The 14797-nt window shown below is 40.3% G+C and overlaps 1 protein-coding gene and 1 long non-coding RNA gene across 2 annotated transcripts; both read right to left on the bottom strand.

The window, feature by feature from the left end:
- Window positions 1-887: 887 nt before the first annotated feature.
- Window positions 888-5625, bottom strand: LOC144632533 (uncharacterized). Its single transcript, XR_013566919.1, has 3 exons — window positions 5551-5625; window positions 2798-3174; window positions 888-1138 (listed from the first exon to the last, which is right to left on the bottom strand). It is a non-coding gene; the product is annotated as an uncharacterized LOC144632533 (long non-coding RNA).
- Window positions 5626-5652: 27 nt separating this feature from the next.
- LOC144664953 (carbohydrate sulfotransferase 11-like) lies at window positions 5653-13913 on the bottom strand. Its single transcript, XM_078526173.1, has 3 exons — window positions 13789-13913; window positions 11825-11856; window positions 5653-6668 (listed from the first exon to the last, which is right to left on the bottom strand). Exons 1-3 carry the CDS (start codon window positions 13895-13897, stop codon window positions 5853-5855), a joined length of 957 nt encoding a protein of 318 aa, XP_078382299.1. The 5' UTR covers window positions 13898-13913; the 3' UTR covers window positions 5653-5852.
- Between the last annotated feature and the right edge of the window lie 884 nt (window positions 13914-14797).

Here is a 14797-nt window from a genome sequence, read left to right as displayed (position 1 = left end):
CAAATCGCCGAAAACGCGTTTTTTCTCGCCAGAAAAAAAGTAGACGATATAAAAACTGAAGTGAATGTCAGTCTTTCTTTCTCTTCTCCTCTCTCTTATCTACCTTTCAGTTTTGTTTCTCGCCATGTTTTTAGCCATATCACAGTGCAATATACGTGGTTAAAAACACTCAGGTCACTTTTCGGCGACCACGTTTTCATTAATCCAGTTATGCATAGATATGCATATATCGATCATATGCGTTGACAAAACTTGAACAGATATCACTCATGAAGTAAACAAATTCTTCAATATGAGTAGGGTTATGGTGAAATGTTTTAGAACCCGCTAAAGATGGAGGGCTGAGCCGGCAGCTAATTTTTGTTTGAAAAACGCCGAAGGGTAAAATATATTTGACCTTACTGTGTATCAGTTATTATAAGCGTAGAACGCGTAAAAAAATCAGATTCAAGCCACATTATTTCTCTTCAAGAATGGTTCAATTCAAAAATTGTCGCAGAAGCACATATTTTGTCGTAGAGCATTTTCTTTTTTTTTTTTTTTTTTTTTTCAAAAACAAAGATACATTCAGGCCAGAAAATAAGACTTTTGTCCATTTTTGAAAATCTCGAGTCGTTTCCCCCAGATGGATGAGAAAACCTGTTGAATCCACCGTAACGTGAAAAAGATGGCCACTGGTACATTTACCCACAAGAACTTCAAACCCTGCAGCCTGAGCAGTTTCGTTAGAACAGAAACAGGAAAATGACTTTTAATGTGCCTATTGGCTGTGTTAGGTTTGCAAAGTATTGTGGTAAAATGTACAGCCGCCATCTTTTCTCATACGGTAGATCAGTGACTTTCCAGGGACAGGAACTCTTCCTATAAAAATAAAACTTGTTTGCTTGACTCCCTTTTTCGTTACTGATGTATTCTCAAATAAAATGCTTCCAGTATTTATAGGGGAAGTCCACAATTTTGCCAATAATCTCTGCAATGTTTCCTCACTAAGTTATTATGGTAATAAAGTAATTTATTATTTTTTTATTTTATAATTACAGAAATAGTATCGGATTCGGTCTTCAAAATGGTTTACACGCATTCTTTGGTTACCTATTTTACTTTTTTTTTGTAAAGAGCGCCTACTCTAAAGGAGTAACTTACAGAGCGTTTCACAAAACTTTTGACAAACGGTTTGCGAAGTTCGTTTGAAATTTCCGAAGTTCGCTGCGAACTTGGGAATTTCATTACGTAGTTGTCAATCAAATTGCGAACTTCGAAACGAAGTTGCGAATTGCTTTCAGCGAGACAGTTCCAAGTCTTCCGTCTATTTCCGATTGTAATGACAGACTTGCCGAATTGTATTGCTGTGTTTAGGGGCAAAAAGGACGAAAAACATAGCAGCTAATTGTTGAATTACTCTCAGCGAACTGAATTATTTACAAGTAGACTTCAGCTGAAACGTCCCACTTCCGATCAAGTCGATATGATGTTTTCAAAGAAACTAAGCTTACCTTTCGATCGATGCAAAACACTCGCTGATGTATCAAGTTGATTGGCTGAAGGAAGAATCACCGCTCCCAATTAATTTGAGGTAAGAGTGCAGAGCGAAGAAATATTTGTGAAACTAAAACCAGCGGAGAACTGCAGTCGAAGGTGGAAATGCGCCAGGTAAGTTGTTTACGTATTTTTACCACCGAGAAGTTTCGTTCGTTTTTGACTTCAGTCTATGACAATTAATTTTCTTTCTATTCAGGGGCGGATCCAGGATTTTTCAAAGGGGGGTGACTGTTTACCAATATTTTTTTTTGGGGGGGGGGTGGGCTTTTAGGCAATTTTTTGAAAGTGGGAGTGCAAATGAGTTTGGATGTGAGGCCCATATTTAATGGAGCCGAAGGCTCTATCCGCCTATGGGGGTCTGGGGGCATGCCCCCTCAGAAAATTTTGAAAAGTTGAAGCCTCTTAGACGTGATTTCCGCGATTCTGTGCAGCTTTATACAGCTGTCAATTAAGTTTTTAAACCACTGTTTCTCCTTGATAATTTGGCAAAATATTCTTTCTTCAACCTACCTTGAGTTATATTTCGGAGAAAAAGTCTAGTTCTTATGAAATAAACAGTGATTGAAATTTAAAGTTGACAGGCCACAAACTTACAGGAAAAAACAGATATGCGTTTTTTGCTCACCCATGTGCTTGAAAATTTTTAGCCCTTGGCAAAATGGCCTGGGGACAACTTTGGCGACTTTGCTTGTTTGTGAAATCGCTTCAATGCGAAAAAACGGTACGAACACTCGCTAAAAAAGATGTAAATGGAGAAGAAAATCATTCCAGCAAGGCTAAAACAACTCTCGAAAGTTAAGAGGAATCTAATTTTTTCAAATTATACACACATGTTTTGTTACATTAAGCCAGAAGTTCGTAAAACAGGCTGTCGGAAATCTCCTATTTTGGAATAATGGCCTTTCTTAACTTTGAACGGCCGCCTGACTATGAAAGGTGAATGTACATTGTCTATTTTAATATGTTTTTTTTTTTCATTTTTTCTGGTGGATCACGGGGGGTGGCTAGCCACCCAATCCACCCCCCCTGGATCCGCCCCTGCTATTGTGGCATTTCAATCGAAAATAGACAGAGGACGTACTTGAAAGCAACTCGAACTTCTATCTTGCGAACTTAGCTGCACGTGAAATTCGCAACTTCGTTACGAAGTTCACAATTTTATTGACAACTTCAAAATGAAATTCTCAAGTTCGCGGCGAACTTCGGAAGTTTCAAACAAACTTCGCAAACCGCTTGTCAAAAGTTTTGTGAAACGCACTGTAACGACAAACCTCTTACCATAAATTCCTGCTATATATTTTGTCCCAAGTAATGACGATGATGTCTTATGGAGCTAATTTTAAAGACATTATGTCTTGTGACAGCTATTACGATAACGTCAACATTAATAAAGATTGCAATGTGATTGCCTACTGTAACAGTTGTCTTGTTTGGGTATTCAGAAGAGGCACGCCGTTGGAGTCAAATCTTGGACCGAGTCGGGTCCGAATCCGAGTCCGAGTCGAATGAGAAAGGTCACATTCTGCTAAATCTCCTTACTGCCTAATGCAATATATACATCTACGGGCAAGTCTGCTGTGGAACTAAGTTCATCCACATATCTCTATAATATAAAAACAATACAGCAGATGATGTCTATCGTGTATAGTCAGGTCGCTTAGGGCAATTTTTTGGAGAAATCGTGACACGGTTGATAAAAGCACCAAACTTTGCAGAATGATTCTTTAAAGACTATTAAATAATTTTATCCGTGGCTCCACCTGAATTTTTTCTTGCAATTTGCAAAATTTGCTAAACATTTTGACCACGCACGATCTCTCAAGCACCGCTACCACGCCATTTTGAATTGATTAAATTAAAGTGGGACAGCAGGAAATATTTCTCTTCTCCGTAAGTAATTTGCAGTTTTATGCTTAAATGTTGCAAAAATATATATAACTTGAAGACATTGTTGAAGTTTTTTGCTAAAATTGTAATTTTTAGATGCAGTATTCTAAAATGTTTATTATGGTAGTTACAGTAGAACCCGGTAACTCGAACTCGAATAACTCGAAAACCCTGCCAAGTCTGGTTAGCTCAGTTGGTAGAGCGCCGAACTGCTGTGCGGGAGGTCGTGGGTTCGAACCCCAGACCGGACCAACACTCAGGGTCTTAAAATAACTGAGGAGAATGTGCTGCCTTTGTAATTACATCTGCAAATGGCTAGACATTCTAGTCTTCTCGGAAAAGGACGATAAACCGTAGGTCCCGTCTCCTGTATCTTCAGTCTTAAAACAGGGGACGTTAAAGAACCCACACACTATTCGAAAAGAGTAGGGCACGAAGCTCCTGGTGTTGTGGTCTGGTGTACAGCGCATTTGAACATATACACATGAAAAATGCGCTATATTAATTCATTATCATTATCATTACCATTATCATTATGGCCGCCGAGGGATGTGGAACATGCTTAAAGAAGCCTTGAAGAAACGAGATTACACAGAGGACGCACAAATTTTGGCCAAGGCAGCTTCAATAATAAGAAAATACATTTTTAGCCACGAGGCATATAAATTTAATGGTCGATTGTTTCCATAAAATAGCCAAGAAGCGTCGTTACCATCTTACCTCAAAATCATAATATTCTTGAACAAACATAGATCGAGAAGCAAGCGGATCATCCAGCATTTACCCCAGCTGGGAATTGCTATTCTTATGTCAGGGTCACACTAACCGGCGATATCGATCTTTCTCCTCCCGCCGCAAAAAAAAAAAAAAAGAACGCCTGATCGCAAGTTAGGGTTACACAGCTTGAAGAGTGGACAGAAGAAGCCATGTGCAAGCACTTTGACGAAGATGGAGTTGTATCCCCTGCCTGCCTGCGAAAGGTCTGTTCACTGTTGGTGCCTTAGACAACCCTAAAAAAGCTTTTTTTGGTACCGGCATCAGTCTCCTCCAGTTTCCAACTGAGAATTGGCAACGGGTAAACGTATACCAACAGCTATGATTCCTCCATCTGTACCTAGAAAGCTCTCTGCCATTGTTCCACGCTATATCTGGTTGTAATACTACATCCATGCAGTTTTAGGGAAAAGGGCAGACTTGGCAGGCATTTAAAGAAGAAACAGAAACAATTGCCTTTTCAGCCTCTCTCATCCGTTTAAATCTCTTGATGCCGACTGTGAACACTTCCGTAAAATTGAACGGCTGGCTGTCATGATCATTGTTTATGACAGAGAGAGTTCGTCCTTGTCTCTTAACCAAACTAGGATTTAACTTTTCTGTCTTAGCAGCGTTCATGGAGAAGATGCCACCGACGGAAAATGCTTTGCTTTAACTCACTTTAATAAGGCTCAACAAAATATCCCTTCACCAGACTTTATTTTAACCGAACATTGCAACGATTTCTACACCTTATCGAGTTTCACTCTCCTTATATTTCAAGGGGGTGGCTAGCCACCCCGATCCAACGCCACTAGATCCACTCCTGTCTTGGATATTACAGTTAATTTTTTCAAGCCTTAAGCCACCGCATTTTTTACTTTTGTCATTAAAAACGACTGCGTGGAACGCTAGGGTTAGGGAACCTGAAAATCGCGTGGTTTTTTCTTCAATTTACCTTATGGGTTATCAATATCAAGTACTCTGATAAATGCCTGTCCAAAGGGAACATTGAAGAACAGCGTTTATGAATTTATGCAAATTAGATAAAAACGTTCTTGTTTAAAGTCAAGAAAAATAAAAAAATTCGGATAGAGCCACGAATAAACTTAAAACAAGTATCAAAATATGGCTGCATGCAAAAATTGGGGCTTTTATCACAAAATCTAATCGATCGCTTATGAAGGGGCATTGCGGAACAACTTTTATGAATATATGCAAATGAGCTAAAATCGTTCTGGTTTAAATTTCAAGAAAAAATAAAATAATTCGGATGGAGCCACGGATAAACTTAAATAAAGTATAGAAAGGAGTCCGCATGCAAAAATTGGTGCTTTTGTCACGCAAGTAACGATTATTACGCTAACCGACCTGACTAGTAATAATTATGTTTTTTATTAATTATTAGTTTTTCGTCAACAGGAGCCCGTTAACAGTGCTATTGCATCATCATCATCATCATCATCATCATCATCATCATCATCATCATCATCACTGTTACTATAAATGCTATAAATATTAGCTATCACATCATAACCATCATAGATAAAAATTTCAGTAATAAACGTTGTGAAATAAATACAAACCATTAAACCTAAGGGAAAAAGCTTAGCAAGGGTAATTACAAGCCGAGGCACAAGAAGACAGTAATGATGTAACGCTGTGCTAACAGCTCAAATAGCTAAAAATTCATAAAAAGAGTTTGGTAAGTCATATCCAAACATCTCGGAATCGTCTTCAAATAACTGAACAACCCTGTACAGCCGCTCCTTGGCGATTTGTGAGTAGAAAAATGGAACTTTCGAGAAAGTGCTTGATGGCTTGACTTGTGGAAATGAAATATTCAACTCTGTATTTATCCCAGATATTTCCAAGACATAACGAGCTTCGTCTTCAAGATTTTCGAACCTTCCAATGAAATCATAATGAACTCCGCAAGGATAACAAAGTTTGTCGTATGTCTTCCAGTGCTCGTTCCAGTATCCATCTCCAATGTTTATAACGTAGTTTACAAACTCGTCAAATGTTATGTTTTTATCTTCAGGTTTACCTCCAGGTCTATACCGTCTTATAATTTCCTGTCCAAAATTCTTGTGAAAACCAGGGTCCTGGCCGCCATAGAATTTATCAAGATAAGCGGATAGCAGCCGTTCGAAAGGCTCTCGAACAAACACGAACTTAAAATAACTCTTGAGCATCTTCTCGGCTTCATCCGTGGGATATTGATGTAGAAATTTAAAGTTTCCTGCATCGTGGATCCAGTTTCTGGATTTTGTACGATTAAGGCTCGCCATGACTGTTTTCCACTGAGAGCAGGATACTTTTGGAATGTAACAAAATAGTATTTTGAACTTTTCATCAACTATGATATTGTCAAGCTTTTTGGTATTCACGGTTTCGTTGCTTCTGTTGTTCTGTTTGCAAAACTCCCTGACAGTTGCTTGCCTTTCCAAGTTCATAACGTGTATAGATTTCATGCCACTGGTATGCTAAGAAAGGAAAAAAAATTGTTACGGATCTTTGATTCGGTTTGGCTAATGTTTCGACATGCATACTGTAGTGTTTGTTACTTAAGCCTTACCCTCCCCACCCCCCATGTATATATTACCCAGCATGACACTGGAGATGTGATGATTAAATGTACACGAGTGTAATGGCGTCGTTCTCTTTTACTGTTGGTTAAATCCGGATCATCCACGGTTAAATCCGCACATCCACTACATTTTGGCGACGAGGACGGTCGTTGGTAGAGTTCCTCTGAGATGGCAAGTGTATTTTTGAGCGATACACAAGGTTTAAAGCCATTTGACTGTACCGAAACTGCTGGTATTTCTGCACGCTGGGAAAGATGGCTGCGAGCTTTTGAATTGTATGCTGCGGGAAAAGGAGTCAAGAATGTCGATCAGAAGAAGGCTTTATTGCTGCATACTGCTGGTTTAAGTGTTCAAGATATTTATTTCACGTTGAACGAAGAAGGAGGAACAGATAGTTATCAGAAAGTAAAGGCGACCTTGAATAAATATTTCAAACCGCAAGCGAATGTTCCGTATGAAAGGCTTTGTTTTCGAGAGACGAGTCAACTGGCCAACGAAACCATCGAACAGTTTGTGACCAGATTGAGACAGAAAGCCCAAACCTGTGAATTTGGAGACGGCGCTGCTGTGGATGAACAAATTCGTGATCAAGTGATTAGCAAGTGTTTGTCACACGAACTCCGTCGAAAATTACTTCAGAAAGGTCGAGCCTTGACACTGCCACAATTAAGAGAAATTGCCCGGTCTATGGAAGAATCTGAGAAACAGGCACGTTCAATCGAAGGAGCAAGTGGCGAGGTCAGTAGTGAGGTGAATAGTGTGAGTGGAAAGTCTGATTACAAAGGGGATGCGAGCACAAGGAATGTGAAATGTTTTTGTTGTGGAAATGTGGGACATAAAGCTAATGATCACCGATGCCCAGCGAGAGGGAAACAGTGCAGATGGTGTAAGGGAACTGGACATTTTGAAGCTGTGTGTAAAACTAAGAAGAAGCAAAACACTGGTCGTGGAAGTGGAGGAGCTAGAGGACCACGAAGACCAGATGCAAGAAGAAAGGATGGTCCGCCTCACCATGTAAGGCAAGTAGAAGCTGAAGATAAGCAGAGTGATGACAGTGAATATGCCTTTGGCATTTCAGACGATTGTAATGTTTCAAGTGATGGTAAAATTTCTGTGAAAATAGGAGGTTTGCCAGCAACAATGATTATTGATTCGGGTGCTAGTTGCAATGTCATAGGTCGTAATGTGTGGGAGTATCTGAAAGCAAATAAGGTTGAATGTGTGTCGAGCAAGGTGTCCAAGAAGTTATTTGCATATGGTAGTAATCAGCCATTACAAGTTGCAGGCACATTTACTGCAGAAGTGTCTGTTGGAGAGAGAGTGTTGAGTGGGGTTGAATTTGTTGTTATTGAAAATGAGGGACACGCCCTCCTTGGGCGAGAAACTGCCATTGCCTTAGAAGTTTTGAAGCTGGGTCCTCAAGTTAACTCACTAAAGGTATCTACAGATGGAGCAGAAGGGGTACCAAGCATTTTTGAAAAATTTCCCGGATGTTGTGAAGGTATTGGCAAATTGAAGGATTTTCAGCTAAAAGTCCCAATTGATTCAGAGGTACAACCCATTGCACAACCAATTAGACGAGTTCCATACCACCTTCGAATTTCGCGATAAGCTGAGTGACAAACTGGATGAACTTGTTAAGCTAGACATAATTGAGAAAGTGAGTGGTCCAAGTCCAGTGGTAGTCGTACCCAAGCCCTCAGGTGACATCCGTTTGTGTGTCGATATGCGTCAAGCCAACATGGCAGTAAAGCGAGAACGTTATCCAATACCCACCATCGATGAAGTTTTACAAGATTTGAATCAGAGCAAGTTTTTCAGCAAATTGGATCTCAACTCTGCCTACCATCAGATAGAGCTGTCACCTGAATCAAGAGATATCACTACATTTTGCACACATAAGGGACTGTACCGATACAAGCGTCTCATGTTCGGTATAAGTTGTGCGCCTGAGATGTACCAGAAGGTTCTCCAGCAAGTTCTGCAAGATTGTGATGGCGCCCATAACATCCTTGATGATGTGATAGTGCATGCAGCCACTGAGGAGGAGCATGACAGAAGATTTGAGAATGTGGTCCGAGTATTGAGCAGCAAGGGGTTGACATTGAACCGTGACAAGTGTCAATTTAAGATGTCGCATTTGGAATTCATGGGCCATGTGTTGTCAGCACGTGGAATTGGTCCAGCGGATGTTAAAGTAAAGGCAGTTGTTGACGCCCGGGAACCAACGATTGCTGCGGAAGTGAGGAGCTTCCTGGGACTGGTCAATTTTACTGCACGTTTTATTCCTGACCTGGCAACGGTATCTGCACCTCTCCGCCAGCTTACAAAGAATGGTGAACCCTTCGTGTGGGGACTGGAGCAACAGAAATCATTTGAAGAGACTAAAGAAGCGACTGTCCAGTGCAGCGACACTTGGATACTTTGATAAGAATGCCCCGACTAAGGTGATTGCTGACGCAAGCCCTGCAGGATTAGGAGCTGTACTAGTCCAACAGCAAGGGGAAGAGCAACGAGTTATTAGCTATGCAAGCCGAAGCTTGTCCGATACAGAACGCCGGTATTCTCAAACGGAGAAAGAGGCTTTGGCAATAGTGTGGTCCTGCGAAAGATTTCATGCCTATTTGTATGGTGCTGAATTTGAACTAATGACTGACCACAAACCTTTGGAATGTATTTTCTCCCCTAAATCCAAGACCTGTGCTAGGATCGAGCGATGGCTTCTCAGAATGCAACCTTACAGATTTACCGTGAAATACGTCCCAGGTCCCCAGAATATTGCAGATTCTTTGTCACGCCTCCTGCAACCAGTGCCGCCGTCAAGAGACGAAGACCAAACAGAGGAGTATGTGAAGTGGGTAGCTCAAGAATCAACGCCTGTTGCCTTGACAACTCGTGAAATTGAGAGAGCATCAGAACATGACCCAGAGCTGAAAAGTGTACGAGAATGTCTCTTGAATGGAAAGTGGCATGCCATAGAATTCAAAGAGTACCTACCTGTGCGAGGCGAATTAAGTGCAATTGGAAAGCTAGTTCTTCGTGGAACTCGAATTGTGGTACCAAAGCAACTTCGTGGTCAAGTACTAAAGTTGGCACATGAAGGTCATCCTGGAATTGTATCAATGAAGCAACGTTTGCGAACCAAAGTGTGGTGGCCAGGCATCGACAAAGAAGCGGAGAAAGCTTGTAAGACCTGTCATGGCTGTCAGTTAGTTTCACAACCATCTAAACCTGAGCCGATGTCACGTACAGAGTTGCCTTCTGCACCGTGGCAACACCTAGCGGCTGACTTGTTGGGTCCACTGCCTTCCGGTGATTATGTCTTTGTCGTGGTGGACTACTACAGCCGATTCTTCGAGATGGAATTTACCAAATCGACTACCTCTGAGAAGATTGTATCAATTCTGTCCAAGATTTTTGTCACTCACGGTCTTCCTTTGTCCCTAAGGACTGACAATGGACCGCAGTTTGTCAGTGACTATTTCGAGAAATACTTGGAGGAGAACGGAATTGAACACAGGAAAACCACACCCTTATGGCCACAGGCCAACGGTGAAATCGAAAGACAAAACCGCAGTATCCTGAAGCGCCTGCGTATTGCTCAAGCAGAGGGTCGCAACTGGAAATCAGAGATGGACAACTTCTTAGTGATGTATCGTAGTACACCACATTCTACAACGGGGGTTAGCCCAGCAGAATTGTTGTTTGGAAGACGCATCAGAACCAAACTACCCCAACTTCAAGAGTTCAGTATTGAAGATGAAGTCAGAGATCGTGACAGTGAGCGGAAAGAGAAAGGGAAGTTGTATGCAGACAGCAGAAGAAATGCATGTGAGAGCGAGATTCAAGAAGGTGATAAGGTGTTACTGAGACAGGAGAAAGAAAACAAACTGTCAACACCATTCAAACAGTCTCCCTTTACAGTTGTTCAGAAGAATGGCAATAGTGTTCTTGTCGAGGCTGATGGTGTACAGTACCGTCGGAATGTGACCCATGTGAAAAAGTATCTCGAGCGTGATGATGATGTATTACCAGCCACCAGTAAGTCATCAGATGTTTCGGAGGCTCAGAGAGCAACACAAACTTCACCAAGCCGAGAGTTTAGTGAACCTGTTCCTTCTGGAACAACAAGCGAAGACAAACCAGTGGAATACAAACATGTCATGGAACAAAGTGATGCTACTACCCTACGCCCGTCAAGAGTCAATAAGTACCCTCTAAATTTCAAGATTATGTTCTAGGCTGCGTTCAGTTGGTCCCAGGGTAGAACTTTTAGATCCAGATGTGAACTGGAACTTTGAACTGAACTGGAACTATTAGTTGTTGTGTTACATTTGTACTTATGCCAGTTTTAAAATGTTGAGCCTTTGTTAGTTCAGGAAAAGACATTCAGAGACATTTGCATGCCTATAAAGTTGGTTAGGTTTTATTCTGTTTTTGTTGCCTTCCAATAAAACGAGTTATTCGAAGAAGGGAGGAATGTAGTGTTTGTTACTTAAGCCTTACCCTCCCCACCCCCCATGTATATATTATCCAGCATGACACTGGAGATGTGATGATTAAATGTACACGAGTGTAATGGCGTCGTTCTCTTTTACTGTTGGTTAAATCCGGATCATCCACGGTTAAATCCGCACATCCACTACACATACGCTTTACATAGTGTACCAGTAAGGTTAACGTAATGGCGTAACATGAGCCTGTTATACGGCACGACACCAAGTTCTTTATTACTAATCATAACTATAATAAAATTCGAGGAACATTTTTTGATTAAGTTCATTAAAAAAGCAGTTTCTGGTGTTAGGAATATAAAGAAGGAGTGTTCAGTCTTATGAATGCTCGGGCATGAAAGAACCAAATAAAGAGCGCACTCGGCATGCGGATTTTGTTGTTGGCCCTGAACATCTAGCCATTGGACACTTTAGCCCCCACTATTGCACACCTTAGCTGCTTGCTAGGAACCAATCAAATTTGAGAATTTTGTTATAGTAGTTATGATTAGTAAAAATATTCTTTCCTTAATCAAATAGCAACAAAACGCTGCAAACCTGATTTATTCTTCTACTGACTGAGCTCCATCCTGTAAAATAAAGGTTGGGTATGTTTACAATTTGATCTAACACAATTAATGTGGACAATGTGAGCACAATTTTCAGTTCTTTAGACCATTTTATGTTAGTAGATCCCATGGCATTAAATTGGGAAACAAAACTTCTTAAACTAATTAATAATTCATCGAGTCAAACAAAGAAAATCATAACCGTGACTGAGGTTTTGGATACCCAGTCTTTAAGTTAGTTAGCATCAGGGGCGGATACAGGGGGGGGGGGGGTGGATAGGGTGGATATCCACCCCCCCCCCCCCCCATTTTTCAGTAAAAAAAATTTCGAAATGTCACTTTATTTGAAATAGAAAATAAATAAAGAAATAAAAATTAGCTCTAACCCCCCCAGACCCGCTCATGTCTGGTTGTTGTTACGCCACGTTTCGCCGTCTGCCGCCGTTTAGGGTTAGGGTTAGGGTTAGGCCCTAATGGTCTGCCATCCACCCCCCCTTTTGAAATCCTGGATCCGCCCCTGAGCATAGATTTTAACTATTTTGTTTTTCCGTTTACCTCGTAGTTTGTGTTTTGTTTGAGAAGATATATCAAACGCTTGAGACAATGTTTCATCGGCTATTTAAACACCTCGAATTTCGTCAAAGATATTCCGCATCGTGTCTTATTTTCAACTCTCATCTCGGTTTTTGGATATCCCGATGAAACACTGTCTCTTGTGTTTAATATACTACATTAACTGGCCCACGAGACTGCGTGACTGCTTAAGAAAGGAGTAACATTGATGGCGCACGCTATAGCTATTTGGAATAGATACTATGGTAAGTCATTAAAGGAAAGACAAACGAAAGGTTATGAATAAGTGAATTGAACCACGAGGATGTGCTGGAAACACTTTCCCCATCCACTTTCCTCGGCGTTCCTTTCGCGCCTCGTCACTATTATCCTATGGCCTTCTCGCAATCTGATTGGCTAGCAAAAGACAGGTGCATGTCTTCTACCGATTAATTTATTAAAGGCTCTTGGACCATGCGTGCGGTTTGGTCGTAGCTATCTAGGCGGGCTTTTTGTAAGATTATACGAATTGACTTGTCCCCACCCCCCTCGAACAAGTCGTGCATGCTACCTGCGGATGCGGATTGGGAGTATCTGTATTTGTTTATGTACATCTGAACGTAAATAAAAAATGTTATTGCTATATGGTACTCTCTAAATTAACCTTGTCAAGATGAAGTCAAGACGCGCAATTATCCACGGGGCTGCGCTGTATAACAAATTAAAAGACCTCTTGGTTTATATCGGCTTTGATAAATAGATTGATAAAAACCTGATTACTGGGCTCTTATCAGCTATCAGCCGTAGAAATCTCGCGCTCAATGTGCAGAAGTGGTTTTTGATCGAATTTTTAAATTGTCCCTAAAAGCCTTATCAATTCTCTTAATTACTATAACTCAAGCTGATTTATTTTAGAAGCTTCCTCGAACCCGTTTCAACCATAACATTATGCATTAACTGTGACGTTGTCCTGACGTTGTAAACATTTCTCGTAATTTTTGTAAGAAGTTGTCTATGGAGGAAACGTAGGTGCATTACAGTACATTTTGGGCGCAGTTGTGTAGTAAATCGAAGTAAATATTATGTACTGTGTTAAGACCTTCATTGAAAGCCACCAATCGGACTACCAAGGCTGCTGCGAATGTTTTTATAATTTGAAGCCCCCTACAGTTGGCCACCGCGTCACCACGGATTGGATTTGTGTAAAATGCTCTCTCCGTCATAAGTGATAGCCACAACTGATCAGTACGGCATCGGCTTTTTGTGGAAAAATATCAAATCGGCTTCAAATATAGCAGAATAAAACTACCCTCAGGCTTTGTTTCCTGTGATGCGATTTGCGAAGGATAAGTTAATGATCACTGAACATTTTACAAAAGAAGAAATTAATTTTTAACTTACCTTGTTTGTGAATCGATAATGAGTTTGTCCATGCCACATACAGAACAGAGCAGGAAATTACTATAAAGGTTAAGGTGCAGAAAGTGAACAAATATCTTTCGTTTTGCATTACGAAGAACGTACGCGTGTTGATGTGAATTTCGTATTTTTCTCAATGGAATATATTTATTCCCACATTCGCCGCGGCGTGTTTGTAATTCAACTGATAATTTAGACAAAAATTCCATTAAAGGAGTTCTGTTTCTAACGACAACCACTTTTCTCCAATTTACGTGAAAACCGCGATACTTTATACTGGTTATTTCATAATTCCCTATGAAATATGGGCGAATGTTTCACGATGAGTCATATTTATAGGTTATTTCACGGCTTTCAATGTTTAGTGAGAGAGTACTTTATAAGAAAAACGGTATAAAAATAAAAAAAGCTTTTAGATTTAAATACAAAACTAATAATTATAAATTTTAAATCACCGAAACCTTACAAACCACTCTTTACTACCAAATAAGCACTTCGTTTTTTTTGCAAATACTAAAACACGCGATAAAAGGTGTTTTAACGCGGTATCTAATCAGCAGAGAAATATACAGTACAATTTGAGGCAGAAATCCCTTGGTTGTTAAGTGAAAAGTGCCTTCTTTTGACGGCTTTAAATAATGAATTACTATAATTGAAATTTTTATCACGCAAATTTCACTCCATAGTACCATAAAGTCCAGCTGTGCAAAGCAATTGGTAGAAAATAAACTAAGCGAAGATAACGTTGAAACTGCGTTAAAGTGCTTGATATGAGAGACGTTTCTTTTGACGTTTAAAATCTTCGCGTCACTGACTTTTTGATTAACAACTGACGGCAAATGTTTTTAAAGGGGTGGAAATTCAATAAAGTGATCTGAAGTTTTCAACGGTGTATTGTTTTACGTAATTTGCATTTACGTCTAAGCCATTCTTCACGAGCGACAGTAAGCTAATGTCGGATTTTCAACTTTTCCGTGTAAGCTTTGCCATC

The sequence above is a fragment of the Oculina patagonica genome, chromosome 1 (genome assembly GCF_052425735.1).
Source record: "Oculina patagonica isolate OP01 chromosome 1, crgOcupat, whole genome shotgun sequence".
Lineage (NCBI taxonomy): Eukaryota > Metazoa > Cnidaria > Anthozoa > Scleractinia > Oculinidae > Oculina > Oculina patagonica.
The sequence above is the reverse complement of the archived record's forward strand: the minus strand, read 5'-3'. Positions and strand labels throughout refer to the sequence as shown.